The sequence below is a fragment of the Tarenaya hassleriana genome, unplaced genomic scaffold (genome assembly GCF_000463585.1).
Source record: "Tarenaya hassleriana unplaced genomic scaffold, ASM46358v1 Cleome29, whole genome shotgun sequence".
NCBI classification, from domain to species: Eukaryota; Viridiplantae; Streptophyta; class Magnoliopsida; order Brassicales; family Cleomaceae; genus Tarenaya; species Tarenaya hassleriana.
This window is the reverse complement of record NW_010966092.1, coordinates 277,422-294,334: the sequence shown is the minus strand read 5'-3', so window position 1 is coordinate 294,334 and position 16,913 is coordinate 277,422. Positions and strand designations below refer to the sequence as shown.

General features: G+C 34.8%; 3 protein-coding genes across 4 annotated transcripts; 1 reads left to right on the top strand and 2 right to left on the bottom strand.

Moving 5' to 3' along the window:
* Positions 1–3,362: 3,362 nt before the first annotated feature.
* On the bottom strand, positions 3,363–4,725 carry LOC104818178 (putative F-box protein At3g20705). The gene is made up of 2 exons (XM_010547641.1): positions 4,647–4,725; positions 3,363–4,579 (listed from the first exon to the last, which is right to left on the bottom strand). Exon 2 carries the CDS (start codon positions 4,555–4,557, stop codon positions 3,493–3,495), a length of 1,065 nt encoding a protein of 354 aa, XP_010545943.1. The 5' UTR covers positions 4,558–4,579; positions 4,647–4,725; the 3' UTR covers positions 3,363–3,492.
* A 1,993-nt stretch (positions 4,726–6,718) lies between these two features.
* Positions 6,719–9,505, top strand: LOC104818177 (glutamate-1-semialdehyde 2,1-aminomutase 1, chloroplastic). 2 transcript variants are annotated; one of them, XM_010547640.2, is made up of 5 exons: positions 6,719–6,995; positions 7,627–7,800; positions 7,969–8,613; positions 8,845–9,273; positions 9,360–9,505. In XM_010547640.2, the coding sequence occupies exons 1-4, from the start codon at positions 6,807–6,809 to the stop codon at positions 9,265–9,267; spliced, it is 1,431 nt and encodes a 476-aa protein (XP_010545942.1). In that variant the 5' UTR covers positions 6,719–6,806; the 3' UTR covers positions 9,268–9,273; positions 9,360–9,505. The 2 variants fall into 2 exon arrangements, with proteins under 2 accessions (XP_010545942.1, XP_010545941.1); XM_010547639.2 differs by having other exon boundaries at positions 8,845–9,505.
* A 4,378-nt stretch (positions 9,506–13,883) lies between these two features.
* On the bottom strand, positions 13,884–16,614 carry LOC104818176 (bidirectional sugar transporter SWEET12-like). Its single transcript, XM_010547638.1, has 6 exons — positions 16,429–16,614; positions 16,246–16,282; positions 15,861–16,071; positions 15,361–15,522; positions 15,139–15,258; positions 13,884–14,390 (listed from the first exon to the last, which is right to left on the bottom strand). Exons 1-6 carry the CDS (start codon positions 16,478–16,480, stop codon positions 14,115–14,117), a joined length of 858 nt encoding a protein of 285 aa, XP_010545940.1. The 5' UTR covers positions 16,481–16,614; the 3' UTR covers positions 13,884–14,114.
* Between the last annotated feature and the right edge of the window lie 299 nt (positions 16,615–16,913).

Genomic DNA, 16,913 nt, shown 5'->3' with positions numbered 1-16,913 from the left:
TCGAGTCAGTATTTGACTCGGATCGAGTCAGTTCCATGCGAGTCGAAGCCCATAAAGTGTTTTGGGCTTCGCTGATGTTTTGACTCGGACCGAGTCAAAGTTTTGACTCGGACAGAGTCAACTCTAAATGGACCGAGTCAAAACTTGATGATGGGCTTGGGCTGATTCGTTCTGACTCGACCGAGTCAAAGTTTTGACTCAGACCGAGTCAAATCTCGGAAAAGTGGGTTTCAGACTTAATATAAGGATTATGGGACGCCGTCCTAACTAAGAGAGAGTTATTCTGAACTCCTAGACAGATCTAGAATACAAGAGAAATCGTTCTTTTGAGGTTCTAGTTCCCGGGATTCGATCCCAAGTGTCGGAAACCCTATTCAATTCACAGATCCTAGCAGATCAGTTCCAAAAGTGTTTGGAATCCTTCCCGTCGGTGTGGATACGTGTAGAGGAGCTGTACTTTCAGCTCTTGGTGATTAAAACAGACCCTGGATCGATTACTACTTTCAGATCTTCAGGAAAGAGGTAAGTATTCGATTCCTACGGTGATATACACGATATGTTCGGGTTTTGTGAGTTTGGTTGCGTGTAATGTTTGACTAGGTTAGATTATGCTTCTGCTGCATGAAACCTAGTAAACCAAACCCTAGATCGATATGATCGCATGCTAGAAACCCGTAGCGACGAAAACCCAACATCATACGTGTATATATGTCTTGTAAATTACATAATGCAAGATACAGAAAACCATTTTCCCAAATCTGTCGTTCAATTAATAGATTATATGATGAATTAAATTCAATATTTTTATTTTTGAAAATTTTGGGAAATATAATATATATTAAAACTATAAGTATTTTACCTGAAAATATTCAAATAAAATATTACAGTTTAATATTTATGTTTTGGAAGTTTCGTTAAAGATATAATATATTGTTTTTAACATTATTAATATTTTATCTAAAATAATTCCGATGAAAATTTGATAATATATCAAACGTTCGTTTATTTATGTATACTTTAAATATTATGAATTTATATTTACATGGGAACAAAATTATGTATTTTTTTAAATGTGATATTTTTCAACATCTTGTTTCATGTATGTAGTATATATATAACCAAACCAAATATTAGTATTTTAATTCTTGTTTATCATATTCTTCGAAATATAAATCGACTCATCTTTTGACAAAAATGAAACCTTGCACGGCTTTCTTTGTTCACTTAAATTAGATCTTAAATCTAAATAAAATATCAAGGAAAAGTAGGGGAAAACCCTTTATTATTGTTTTGCCCGACAATTATGGAGCCACCCGAAAAAAAGGTACAAATATTCAATATTTTTTACGCTTCAACTTTTTAAGTACACAAAATAAAAACGTAACAAAATATTTATGATGTATTTTTTTAAAAAAATTGAGTTTATTTTGGTTATAAATATGATTTTGAATATATATATATATAAGTATATTTAAAAAATTGATAAAAAATAATTAAAAATATAAGGATTTGGGTACCCGTTGATACCCGGTAATTATCTTACGAGTTTTAAAATTCGGATACCCAATTTTACAGGTACGAATTAGGGTCATAAAATTAATAACTCGAGATATTTGGATTCGGATACTCGTGGATATCCATTAATTATCTTAATGGTTTTAAATTTGGGATACCCATTTTACGGGTACGAGTTAGGATAATAAAATCAATAACTCAGGATATTCGGATCTGCAGCCTCCCCTAATTGGTTCCTCATATAATTTTTGGATTTTGTACAAAAATAAAAAAGGATAAATCCGATAAAATTTCTCAAACTATCCAAAATTATAAAACCAACTCTTTTACCTTGACGTTTAGCCTCGTTAACTAACATCTTGTATAATCATTTAAGATTTACACGTCAACAATTCTTTTTAAAAAGAAAAATTTTAAAAATTATACAAACATTCATATACATATATGTATGGATTTAACTTGCCGGAGAAGTTTCTCGACTATGAATAAGAAATTAAGTCTCTTCAATATCAGACAAAATCTCTTCCAATCTTCATCGCGTTATTCATAAGTCTGATTTCCCATATTGGACGTGTTATGTTGTTCAAGCATATGTTTACTCTTTTATTTATGAGTTCGAATCCGACCCAGACCCGTCCATGTCCATGTCCATGTCCATGCCCAGGTTCCAAAATTTACGAGTTCGAATCATATCTAGACATACATTTGCATGAACGAATTCTTCTGGGAAAACCCAAAAAAAAAAAAAGCATATATAAATCTCAGGAACAAGAAGCTTTAATACCTGAGGGAAGTGGCAGAAACATCTTAGATGGTGATGCCCAGTGACTTCTTGAACCTCTCCACTTCTAAAAAGACCGCCGAGTAAGGAAGAAACTCGGAGAAGTGATCTCCGCTCAGGTGGTTAATGGCGACCGCAAGTTTCGAAATCTCTAGGGTTTCTTCGTTTGTCAGCCGTCGGATGAGCCTTGCCGGGTTTCCTCCCCACAGTTCACCCGACGGTATTCTTCTGCCCGGCGGCACCACAGAGCCTGCCTCCAGTATCGAGCGGCTCTCCACCAGTGAACCTTCCATTATGATTGAGCGCTGCCCGACGACGCACTCTGGCTCGATCGTGCATGATCTCAGGAGACTGTATGCTCCCACTGTCACGTACCTATCAATCAATGCCTCCGCGGGTAATCCTGAAACGAATGGAGGAAAGTTACACCTGGAATCGGTTTCTTATGGCATCATATGAGAATGGCGTGTGAGTAGGGCTGGGTAATATAAAAAACACCCCAATTTGCTAGTATATGAGATGAATCAGACATAAAGTATAGTAGGAATAGAACGAACTCTAATCATCAATCACCCTCTGCAGAAAACCTATAAGCTATATCCAAGATATATAACTACAGTCTCTGCGAATATCAAAGAGTGCTCCACCCCGGATTGGATTCGAACCTCCACCCTGACAAATCACATAATATCAAAAAAAAAACCGACACAATCTTTATGGAAGGGGAAAATGACGAAAACGAAGGTTCAAAGTAATCTGAGACAAGTTTCTTGCTTCCTGAAGAAATTTACATTATCTGCATCCTCTTCTATCTAAGCTCAACAGAGCACAGGAGATCAACAGCCATATGCTCAAGTGCTCCCTGTCTGAACAACCATTGTTCATGAGTTCAAACTCAGTAGACTAATGAAACCTATTTTTTTGGACAACCAATTCGATTAATCATGCTTTTAATCCTTCGGAAACAGTAAATGTTATTATAAACACGAGTTTCCGAAATAATTTCCAGGGACGATCATGTTGAAATTTTTTTAATATATATTATATTTCCCAAAAATTTCAAAAATATAAATATTGAATTATAATTAATCATATAACCTATTAATGACAACGCAATATGGATTAAAACGGTCCACATGACCAACACAGTTTCAATCGTCGATGAAATAAAAATGGTTGTAAGCCGAGGAATACGACTACAAGAAACCGTAAGGCGAGACGAGTGATTCCTTGTACGGATACGGATACGGAAACGGGCCACATTCGACACGGTAATCCATATCGAACTTTGTGAAAACGTTTTCTCTGACGTCGAATGCAGACAGCCTTACCACTTTCGGCTTCCACTCATCCCGATCATATACTTTGACAAGCACCTCCATGGCCTTTGCATCGCACTCCACAATGTATTGCTCGAAAAACCAACTTCGTCTCGACAATTTGAGATCATCTATTGTCACCGTGAATAAGTTGCTCCAAGACTCCACTCTACTCTCACCTTTATCAAACTGTCCACCCCAAACGCTGATCTCGTTTGCCCTCGTATGGGCCGGTTTGTTCGCCACACAGATGTATCTTCCTATCGCCATTAGAGGACCGTACACAACCCGACCATCAGCGGAAGGGCACGAGAAGCATTTGAACGTCTCCGACACGACATCAAAGCTCATTATTAAGTTGTCACACTCTGTGCGATGCCAAACCAGCCAGAACATATGATCTCCTAACGAAACTCCTACCTCAGAGTCGCCACGGTCTTGGAAATCATACGGTGGGGAATCAATGGCCCTTGACCCACTCCTTAACGAGATGATTTCGGCCCGACCCACGGAAGAGGAAGTGAACAGAACTATCTTGTGATCATCGGTCGAATGATCGTAACCGAAACCGATGTTTTCTAAACCCTTTCTCTCAGCCGTCGTAGGCAGTATATCTCTTAGTTCCCTGAGTGCGGGATTCCAAATGGCCAGAGACTTGTCTGTGAAACGAAGACAGATGAGTCCGTTGCTGTAAAGAACTGACTTCACACGCTTCTCAAGTAGTATCTTGGTTCTATTACCAAGGCGACTGTAAGAAGTGGCTAAATGATAATCCCCGTGCGAAATAAACTTCTGTCGGGAACATGCCAAGTGTTTTTTGATGAATTGCTTGTCTTCGATCAATGATTTCCATCGTTTGCATACGCATCTGAACCTTAATAAATCCTTCGCCGGCACTCGTGCCAAAATTTCTTCGACCAATTCGGAGGGGACTTCGTTCATCGTCAGTTTTAGACTCTTCCTCCTGGTTGTGATGTCATGTAATTGTTAAATTCATAATCAATATAAAACATGTATGAATAAGATCTTACCTGAATACACAGAAGAATCTTCCTAGGGTTTGTTTTGTCTCTCTGATTTGCTTCTAGCTTTAGAAGAAAAGGTTTTTTTACTATAGAGTTTTGGGAACCCTAATTTATAGTTAAATACGGATTTAATAGAAAAACCTATTCCAAAAATTTAGGGTTTCCATTTTTTTAATGTCAACCTCGGCCCATTAGGTAATTGGACTACCATGTGGGAAATTGATCCGATTTAATGGACTGTCTCAATAAATAAATCGAGCCCACGAGACAGCCAATTAGGTAAGAAGCATATTTCAATGTATTATTTGGATGATATAAATTATGTAATCCACCACCACATGAAACAAACCCTAAATCCCGGATAGCCTTATTCTTATTAATGTCATATAGCCGTATCAGCATTTCTCCGGCGAAAGTTAGGGATTTTCCCTCCAAATTTCTCTTCGCATTCCTTGCGCTGTTTTTTTAAGGTATTTTTTGAGAGGCTATTTAGTTAATTTAATGGGTCATAGGCCCATTACATTTTGGGTCTAATTGAAAGCCTTTTTTAAACAGCACGGTCCGAGATTTCTTATTGGGACTAATGCTCAATAAACCGAACGGTTTTTCCAAACCGGATCGGTTCAGAATCAAACCATTTGAAATTGGAAATTCTTGCTAATTTGTTCCGCAGATCGAGTTGGCAGCAATTTACCAGCCATATCGAATCCGGAACCGGAAGTAGCAAATAACATTCTAATCTCAATTGTCCACCTTACTTGTCCCACAAGAAACCCCTAAAACTGAATCTCTAAACTTCTTGAAAGCTCTGCAAATCAAGAAACCCTCAAAATGGTAGAGAAGTTCGAGCATGTGGTGACGAAGAACGACCCTATCTTCATCCCTCCGGCGAAGGAAACGACCAAAGGGGCTATACTACCTCTCGAATCTCAATTAGAACATTGCCATCTCGGTGAAAACATTCTACTACTTCCAATCGGATAGGAGATCGAACCGAGAATCCAGACATGTCATCAGAAAATCTCTGTCGGAAGTTCTTGTTCACAACTATTTGGGTGCGGGAAGGCTCGCGATAAGCCCGAGGGGCAAAATTGATGTGGATTGCACCGGTGAAGGAGGTCTTGTGGCGAAGCGAAGTCAAATATAATGGCATAGAGAAGATCAAAGGTGCTATTTGGGATTCTCCGGAATCTTGTTTATGAAGTCAAATATAGCGGCGGCGACGGTGATGGCGGTGGTTGTGATATACAACCCGGCGGAGAAGAGGGTGGAGAGGGTATACTGGTCGGTGACTGCGAGTGACGTCATGGGCTCGCACCCTGGTCACTACGTAGCCATGGTTGTCACGTCACCCACCTTGAGGAACGACAACGGTTCACCATTGAAGCATCTCGACAGACGAGGAGAGGAGGAGAGGTTTCAGTTTGTCTCGATAGATTTCTGATTTAGGGTTTCCAAACCCTAAATCCCTTTTTTTTTAAAAAAATCAGTTAAGCAGAAACCGATTCAAAATTTTTAACCGATTCCACTAATCCGATTTGGTGATGTGTCATGTTACATATCTCGTGACGTGACATATTTTATGATGTATTAAACCACATCATCAATCAGACAATGATTTGGCATAGTTAATCCTTTTTATGTGGGTAATTGGAAAAAATTTTCTTATTTTGTGGAGGGTAATTGAAATTTTTTTTTCCTATTTTGCGGAGGAAAATGAAAAAATTTGAAATCTAAGTGTGAAAAATTATCAAAATAAAAATTGATGTACTAATATTACATATTTGGTATAATTCGTGCGGGTTTATGCCCTTTTCCGTTAATTTAGAATTTTAGATTGAAAGCCCTGTTTTTTAAAGTAGATTTATTCATACCTAATAAAGTACAGGAGCGTCTGAATATTCCGAAACGAATCAAAATGTTAATCGTATTTTTTTTTAACTTCCATAAAAATGAATTACTGAAAAAACAAAAGTCAAAATGTTGACTTGATCCGGATTACGGGTCGGGCCGGGTATCATACCCGGTTCGGGTATATAAATCCCGCTGGATCGGTTTTCCTCACCCATCGCCTTATCTTTGTTGACTCTCTCTAAGGCGACAACCAGAAATTAAGGCCGACGAGAGGAACAGATAGCGAGATAGAGAGAGAGAGAGATTGGGACAATGGCGGCGACGCTTACAGGAGCAGGAACTGTGCTAGGATTTTCGCGTTCCTCCAAGGTCTCGACGAGAGCTTCTCCCTCCTCGTCGTCCCGGTGCAACCGGTGCTGCGTCAAAATGTCGGTCTCCTTGGAAGAGAAGAAGAAGAATTTCTCTCTTCAGAAGTCCAAAGAAGCTTTCGATGCCGCCAAGGTAGGGTTTTCGTTCTATTAGTCTGATTTTGTTTGGAAGCTGGGGATTCTTGTTCTGATAAATTGTATTTTCGTTCGATTTTGGGATGTATGTACTGGTGGGAACATTCTGTGATTTAATGTTTCGTATTGTCTTGAAAATGATGAAATTCTGTGAGATCGAATTTGAAAACCCAAGAAATTTGTTCTAGTTGCAACAATCCTGATTGTGAAGATTTGATATGTAAATATCTCGAAGACTTAAACTCGGTGATTTGGTATCCCCCATCCATGGTCGCAGTCTTAGGGATGTAATCTTTCCTAAAATCATCCTTGCTGATTATGAAATGCTTATGTTTCATCACCTTTTTTCCGAAAAGTAAATGTAATAGCTAGATAATGTAGTGAGTTACTCAAGAGGTAGGGTAGCTCCATCAACATTGAAAAATTTTCAGGTATTGTGATTTTCTCCGACTTTCAGTTGAATTATTGTTCTCCTTTGCTCATTATAGACGTCTGTTTTTTCATGTTAGATGTTATGACTTGCATGTTAGTGTGAGTGACTGGCTTGTACTGATCGTGGTTTGTGTTCAGAGATTCGAATTAGTGTTTTATTTTAATCCTGGTGCTGGAAATGGGTTGGCTTTGTGTAGAATTTGATGCCTGGAGGTGTAAACTCCCCTGTCCGTGCCTTCAAATCCGTCGGCGGACAGCCTATTTTGATTGATTCTGTGAAGGGCTCTCGGATGTGGGACATTGATGGAAATGAGTATATCGACTACGTTGGATCTTGGGGACCAGCCATAATTGGCCATGCTGATGATGAGGTTCTTCTTTCTGATTTTTTCTTTCTGCGTCTGGAAGGCTGAAGATAAAATATGGATTCTGAAACTTGTGTCTTCAAAATCCCACAAATTATGTGCGCCTTGAGAAGCAACCACCTGTTTATGATTTTAGGTACTGAACTCGTAGTTGGTTAACTGTATGGAGTGTAGGTTCTTGCAGCTCTGTCAGAGACAATGAAGAAAGGAACAAGCTTTGGTGCACCTTGTCTGTTAGAGAATGTTCTGGCGGAGATGGTGATATCAGCTGTCCCGAGCATTGAAATGGTTCGATTTGTCAACTCGGGTACTGAAGCATGTATGGGTGTTCTCCGGCTCGCTCGTGCATTCACTGGCAAAGAAAAGTTCATCAAGTTCGAGGGATGCTACCATGGCCATGCCAATGCTTTCCTTGTCAAAGCAGGCAGTGGGGTGGCCACCTTAGGCCTACCTGACTCGCCAGGTGTCCCTAAAGCAGCTACTTCGGATACATTGACAGCCCCATACAATGATATTTCGGCTGTTGAAAAGCTCTTTGAGGCTAATAAAGGCGAGATTGCTGCCATCATTCTAGAACCGGTTGTTGGTAACTCTGGCTTCATCCCTCCTAAACCCGAGTTCATCAATGGTCTGCGCCAGATCACCAAGGACAATGGTGCCCTTCTCATCTTTGATGAAGTCATGACGGGTTTTCGTTTGGCTTATGGTGGAGCTCAAGAATACTTCGGCATCACACCTGACCTGACAACTCTTGGGAAAATCATCGGTGGCGGTCTTCCTGTGGGAGCCTACGGTGGAAGACGGGATATTATGGAAATGGTAAGATGTGCTCTGCTTTATTAAAATGACATGAAAACGTCTTGAATTTATATGAATCTAGAGAAGAATCATTATCCTCAATAAAGTTTGGGACATGAGTATTTAATTTATGATATAACAAGTCAGTTTTTTTTTCATGTTCGTAGAAATTTTTCTACAATTGCTGTACTCAATTCTTTAGATCGTTCTACATATAACATAATCATTAATATAATTCCTGTTTTCTTACAGGTAGCACCTGCTGGACCGATGTATCAAGCCGGGACCCTGAGCGGAAACCCGCTGGCAATGACAGCTGGAATTTACACACTTAAGCGGCTGAGGCAACCGGGAACGTATGAATACTTAGACAAAATCACAAAGGAACTTATCCATGGAATCCTAGAAGCCGGGAAGAAAACAGGACACGCAATGTGTGGGGGATACATAAGCGGAATGTTCGGGTTCTTCTTCACGGAAGGACCTGTCCACAACTTCTCGGACGCGAAGAAGAGCGACACCGAGAAGTTTGGAAGGTTCTTCAGGGGAATGTTGGAAGAAGGCGTGTACTTTGCACCTTCTCAGTTCGAAGCTGGGTTCATGAGCTTGGCCCACACACCCGAAGACATCGAATTCACGATCTCGGCCGCCGAGAAGGTCCTCAGCCGGATCTAGAACCATGTGAGGCTTCTTGCTCTTGCTCTCTGCCCGAGTTTCTTTTGATCATGGCTGATGTGTTTTTTTTTTATGTTGCATGTTTGGATCAGATGAGAACCCTTGTGTAGGGAGTTCATATTTGTCCGTAGCCAGACATTTTTGTATGATATATATATGTGATTAATCTGTACTGTAATAGTTTTTGGGGATTTTTGACATTTGGTTTAATCGGAAAACAACGTATTTTTCATAGTTATACAGTTTTGTTTTGAGAAAGATTACATTGATATGATGTGTAATTATGGTAGATATCTCCGGTTTTGGGTGGTTTATTTTCTTTTCTTTAGATTTTTTCAATTTTGAAAAATTATAAATATTTTTTTTATATTGACTTTCCATTTAAATTGTTTGGATCTGGTTCAAATTCCAATTTTCTTTTGGGTCAATGGCCGAAAAATATTTTCATGATCTCAATTTAATACATTTTAAATTATTGATAAAAAAATTACTATTGTCAAATAATCGTCACATAAACAAATCATCGCTACATCATCGTCACGTAAAAATAAAATAAAAATTTTAAAATAATAAATAAATTGATAATAGTAAATACAAATAATAAAAAAATACACACATATATATATATATATCAATACAGAGTGGCGGACCTTAAAAAAATTATTAGTGGGACAAATGTTAATACATAATATCATTTTAAAAGAAAAAAATATAACAAAAAGAGAGAAGGGGGTCTAAATTTTTTTTAATGGGCATTTTATTGTTTGTTGCTAAAAATTCATAAAATTACAAGTAAATTAAGAATTTGGATGAGGACCTAGGACCCCACTCAAATATGAATGGGTCCACCCATGTCAATACATATATATACATATATATGCATATATACATATATATATATAAACATATATATATCAATACATATATAAATACACATATATATACATATACATACATACATATAAACACATACACATACATATATACATATATATATATGCATATATATATATACATATATACATATATAAATACATACACATATAAATATGCATATATATATATGCATACATATATATACATACTACATCTATATATATACACATATGTATATATGTGTATATATATGTATATGTATCCGTATATATGTATGTGTTTATATGTAGATGTGTGTATATATATGTATATATATGTATGTATATATATATGCATATATCTATATATATGTATATGTATATATATGTATGCGTATGTGTGTATATATAATATGTGTGTGCATTTTTGTATTTTTAAAAATTTTAATTTTATTAATTTATTATTATTAATTAATTTATTATTTATTAATTTTTAATTTTATTCTTACGATAATGTGGCGATGATTTAGAGAGAGGTTGAAAATTTTTATCGTCACGTAAGATTTTCGTTTGTCTATGTGACAATTATTTGACGGTAGGAGTTTTTGGACCAATAATTTAAAAGTATAGTATTTGTTTTTGGATAAGTCAATTGTACAAATGTTTTTTAGCTTAAAAAAAAAGAAGATATTAAACTGAGATCAGAAAAAAAAAGAAAGATACAGGTATTTCTCAATGATTACCCCTATTATAAATAATAATTGGAAGATGTACACATTGCAAATAATGATGCACATGCATATCTTTCTATATAATATCATTCGTACACTTTTGGTATGTTTACTATTCATTAATATATTATTTTAACTAATTAATATTGTATCTAATTCAAATGTTATTTGGTATCAACATTTTTTTTATAAACGGTATTTTTATCTTTAAATATTACATGTATTTTTGTTTTGAAGAAACTAAATATCAGTATCGTGTTCATACATCATATGGAAAACTCTCAATTTAACAATGTTTGATTTGCATATTTGGAGATCAATTTCCAAATGTATGTGTTTACATTGCATATAATTATGTTTTCATATAGACATCTCTAAAAATATAATATTATTCGTACAGTTTTGGTATATTTATTATTTATTAATATATTATTTTAGCAGATTAATATTATATCTTAATTCAAATGAAACTTTTTTTATTGTAATTCTTGTAGGACCTAAATTATGTTTTTAAACATCTTTTAATTTGTATGCTCATTATTCTATAAAAACCACGTATAAATGAAATTAGTTTTTAAATTAAAAAATATTACAATATTCGTACAATATAAAAGAGAAGTCACAAAACAAATTTAAATATTAGAAATATTTCAATTTAGTAATTTTTTATTTGCATATTTGGAGATCAATCTCCAAATGTATATGTTCACATACACATCTCTCTATATATAATATGATCTACAAATCAAATTATCCTCACACCATCAATCTCCAAACCAATTAGAGCAAATGGCTCCTGAATTCATTTTTCATCTATTTCTCATTTGCATGCTCATATCACAAACCCAAATCTACTATCTCTTCACATCCACTACCCAAAAGTTTCCATCGTAAGTGTCGTATTCGGATAGGAAGCTCCTCCAAAGTCTGATGACCACGGCCAAGGCCAGTCTTGTGGTAGCAAAGGATGGGTCCGACAACTACAAAGTGTGTCCGAGGCTGTATCGGCGGCAACGAAGTTCTCCACCGAAAATATATTCATCATACATATGAAAACCGGACTGTATAAGGAATACATCGATATAAGTGCCTCTATGAAAAACATGATGTTGGTCGGCGACGACGACAGATTCGATTCTATAATCATCATCGGCAATAAAAATCTTTTTGACCCATAAACTGACATCGCATATTATATATATATATATATATATATATATATATATATATAATATAAAAATATATTATATATATATCTACACACATATATATATATATAGCAAAGGATGGGTCCGACAACTACAAAGTGTGTCCGAGGCTGTATCGGCGGCAACGAAGTTCTCCACCGAAAATATATTCATCATACATATGAAAACCGGACTGTATAAGGAATACATCGATATAAGTGCCTCTATGAAAAACATGATGTTGGTCGGCGACGACGACAGATTCGATTCTATAATCATCATCGGCAATAAAAATCTTTTTGACCCATAAACTGACATCGCATATTATATATATATATATATATATATATATATATATATAAACTATAATAACATATTATATATATCTATCCACACCTATGTATATATATATATGTACATATGTTATTATAAATAATAATTGGAAGATGTACACATTGCAAATCACGATGCACATACATGTCTTTCTATATAATATCATTCGTACACTTTTGGTACGTTTACTATTTATTAATATATTATTTTAACTCCAACCTATCGGTGTTCTACGACATTTACGGAACCATCGATTTCATACTTGGGAGCGCATACGCTATCTTCCAAAGATGCAATATATATGTCTGACATCCCATGAACGACCAAAAGAATACAAACACCGCTCATTCCCGCAATGATCCTGACGAGAACACGAGAATCATCATCCACCATTCCACGATCACGACGACGGAGGATGGGACGACCATTGGTGAGTTTAAATATCTAAGAATAAAGTTGTTCATATATTTATACATACCTATGCATAAATATATATGTATATATATATATGTATTTTATGTATGTAAATATTATGTATATATAATATATTATAACCTAGTATATATATCTGTACACATCTATATATGTGTGTATATATGTGTAGATATGATATTATAAAGAAATAACCATCGGAAAACACCTGTATTTTTTTTCTGGTCTCAGTTTAATACCTATATTTTTTAGCTAAAAAACACCTATACAATTGGTTTATCCCAAAACAAATAATATATTTTTAAATTATCGGTCAAAAAATCTATATCGTCAAATAATCGTCACGTAGACAAAAGAGAATCCTACGAATACGTGATAATAAAAAATTTCAACCTCTCTCTAAATCACTAACACATCACCACCACATCAGAATAAAATTAAAAATTAATAAATAATAAATAAATTAATAATAATAAAATAATAATAATAAAATGATAAAATAAAAATTAAATAAAAATATAAAAAATATATGCACATACATATATATATATATACATATATACATATACGCATACATATATAAACGCATGTGTACACATATATATAGATATACGTACATATACAACACATACACATACATATATATACATACATATATATATATATACATAAATACATATATATATATACATATATATACACACATCTATATATAAACACATACATATATATACATACACACATATATAAATAAATATACATACATAAATACATATATATATATATATATTTATGTATTTATTTGTAGATGTATAGATATATGTGTATATATATATATTTATGTGTGTATGTATTTATATATGTATATGTTTATATGTATATATATATAATATATATGTATATATGTACGTGTATGTGTTTATATGTATATGTGTTTAACCGGTGAAATATTTAATAACAAATTGTATGTGTTTATATATGCACAAATTGACTTTTTAAATATTTAATAACGAACAAGTTGGAAAATTTTTAATAATTACACATTTGGTAATATATTTGTTTACTGAAAAGAAAAAGGGAGATAAATTATCGGGTAATATTATTTATAATTGTTCGTTAATTGGAAAATATACATATTACATTAAATTAAAAAGACGTAGAGAAATCTATTGCGGAAAATATATATCATCCGAGAATGTATATATTTCCGGGTAAGAATTCTCTGCTTCGCATACTTATAAACCCCAAAAAAAAGAGTACAAACAGAACATAAGGGTACAAGTACAAGTCAACAACGCATCGTCTCACTCTTATTTAGCGGACTGCTTGCCGTTTTTAACGTCCGATCCACCATCAATCTCAGCCGTTCGATTGTTGCAGTTACACGTGTTCCCTGGACGGACGACTGAGATTGCGGGCTCAGGAGAAGCTACTGTGCCCAGCTTCATCATATCGATGCTCACTTCGGGCAATTTAGCGGCCTCCACTTCTTTCTCAATCAAATCCGGCGTCCTTTTGCAGTATTTGTAAACCACGTAGAGGATCATTTGGAGTGCACCGAGAAGAAAACCAATCACATTTGGGAACTGCAAAAATATATATATATATATATATTAGAAAATTATGATAAATAAGCATACATTAGAGTGCTCAATAACAGGATAAGTGTTTTTTTAATTTATATACATATACCCATATATACATTATATATGTGTATATATAAATGCGTGTGTAGATGGGGTTGTAAAGGGAGCTTTATGGCAACACTTTGAGTGGCGTGTATATATGTAGGTTACGTTCAAATTATAAATTATCTGGTAGATAATAATATTATTATATATTATAAATATTAAACTCTTTTATAAAGGTGGAATCTTTAATGCTCCTTTAGCGTTTGTGGGATTATTTTTTATCGCAAACGACAGTACCAAACGAAAGGGGTTTGCTTTTTTTTTTTTTTTGATCCATATAATATAATACCATATCTCTTTTTCTATCTATGATTAGCCTCAGGTACATTGGTAACAAAAGCAGCCGCCACATCATGCAAATCTGTCTTTTCTTTATATTTCTGCAGTGATATGATAACGATGATGATGATGATGATGATGATGATATTAATGGTTCTCATACATGAACATGGTAGGCATATGTAGCATGTTATGTACTATATTATGAATTGAAGGATTTTTCGCATTTAATTTTTTCAAAGTTGTGCATGACTCAATGATGGTTATGGGTATTTATGTGAACTTGTTTACAATTGTATTTTTATTTTACGCACATAAACAAAAAATAAAAAAATAAAATAGAACGGGGAGAGAGGTGACTTACGGCAACGTAGAAGTCCTTTAGAGAAAGACCATAAAGAAACCAGACGACAGCACTGAGTGTAAGGGACAATGATAAGCTAAAGGGCATGAACTCTACACTTTTCGTCTTTATCACCACCCTCTGTATCCCGAAAAAACATATCAAATATCGATTATTTTATATATTCGAAACTTTTAATAACTTATATAATTAAAGACATACAATATAGAAACCTATACTTACGATAATACTCAAAGGTGCAGCGAAAACGCTGACCGAGAATCCGACACAGATTCCTCCTATGATCTTTGCGCGGGTCGACCCTTTTGCCAAGAATTGGCAGAGGAGGAGGATCAAGCAGAATCCTCCAAAGTTCATAAGCAGAAGCAACTTCAACGTAAACATCTGCATGTGCACCACATACAAATTGGATATTGATTTTGTATCTCATATATATATATATATATATATATATATATCAAAGGTGTATATATAACAGTTTTTGTCATTTTGTGTAAGCTATATTCAAGATCATAACGGGCACATACAACGGATATGTAACTCTAAGTACTTTCCATTACTAAACTTGAGATATATATATATATATATATATATATATATTTGATTTTTATGATATTCAAGATAAGAGATATATATATACACGTGCATATATAACGTGATCTTTCTTAAGGGTATGTGCGTATCCTATAATATGCATATGAACACGAATATATATAGTATACCCGAGCTTTCTTGTTGGCGAAGGCGATGAAGAGGGAGATGTAGATGGTCTCGATGAAGCAGCCGAAGGAGTTAATGGTGACGAGAAGGAAGACGTCGCTCTTCTGCGTAGCATAGTAAAGCCACAGCATCGCGCTGAAGAGCGCCACCACATACGGCAGCGAATGAAATCCTTCGGTCGACTTTTTCTTCCATATTCTATAGAAGGTCGTCCTAAAACATTTCGTAGAAAGGCAGATTGTTTAGACACATGTAATGAACTTGCGAATATATATATATATATGTAGGATACACATGCACTTTCATATGTATATCTCGTCGAGAATCAAAGAATATATATATATATATATGTATATAAGAGTAGATCGAGATGATATAGGAACTTACATGGGAGAGAGGAACACGCAGAAGGAGATGATGTTGCCTGAAAGAACACAAGTGTAACGAAAAAAAGTTATATTATATGATATATAAATATTTCATTAGATGATAACAGCCGAATATGAACGTGCAAACGAAAGTAACAAAAAATGAAGTGAATAGAAAATAACGAATGCTGTAATGACGTACCGAGTAAACCGAAAGCAAAGGCCCATGGGTTGTGAGTGTTGAAGATAGCCATATCGTACGGTTACGTGTGTTTCGTTTCGGGAATAAAATTTAATTTTTTTGTACGTGGGATGAGGAGGAGGAGGAAGAAGGAGGAGAGAGCTGTTTTTGGAAACCCTAGCTCCGTATATGTTTCTCTCAACGCAAGCTATGGCACGAGCTTCGATGTTTTGGGAGTTCACGTATATATAGTGGAGGAGGTAGGGCTAAGGAGTAAGGAGAGTGCGTGGGAGAAGAAAAAAAGATGAAATATTTGTGAATAATAATAATAATTTGAAAATATTAAAATAAATTAAAAGAAAATATTGTGCACTAGGACCATCATTTTTCATTATATATATATATATATTGTATCGTTTTCCGGCTTAAGAGATAACATCCATTAACGCATGTCGGTTTCGGTCGAGACAAAGCTCTTTCTCTTAAAGGATTTATGTCTAGATTCT

Bases quoted from the DNA above. Each gene is read 5' to 3' on its own strand.
- LOC104818178 (XM_010547641.1), bottom strand. From the start codon at position 4,557: ATGAACGAAGTCCCCTCCGAATTGGTCGAAGAAATTTTGGCACGAGTG.
- LOC104818176 (XM_010547638.1), bottom strand. From the start codon at position 16,480: ATGGCTATCTTCAACACTCACAACCCATGGGCCTTTGCTTTCGGTTTA. The intron at 16,072-16,245 runs GTAAGTTCCTAT...GAAATGTTTTAG, and splicing joins TGCGTGTTCCTCTCTCCCAT to GACGACCTTCTATAGAATAT. The intron at 15,259-15,360 runs GTAAGTATAGGT...TTCGGGATACAG, and splicing joins CTGCACCTTTGAGTATTATC to AGGGTGGTGATAAAGACGAA.
- LOC104818177 (XM_010547640.2), top strand. From the start codon at position 6,807: ATGGCGGCGACGCTTACAGGAGCAGGAACTGTGCTAGGATTTTCGCGT. The intron at 7,801-7,968 runs GTTCTTCTTTCT...TATGGAGTGTAG, and splicing joins TTGGCCATGCTGATGATGAG to GTTCTTGCAGCTCTGTCAGA. The intron at 8,614-8,844 runs GTAAGATGTGCT...GTTTTCTTACAG, and splicing joins GACGGGATATTATGGAAATG to GTAGCACCTGCTGGACCGAT.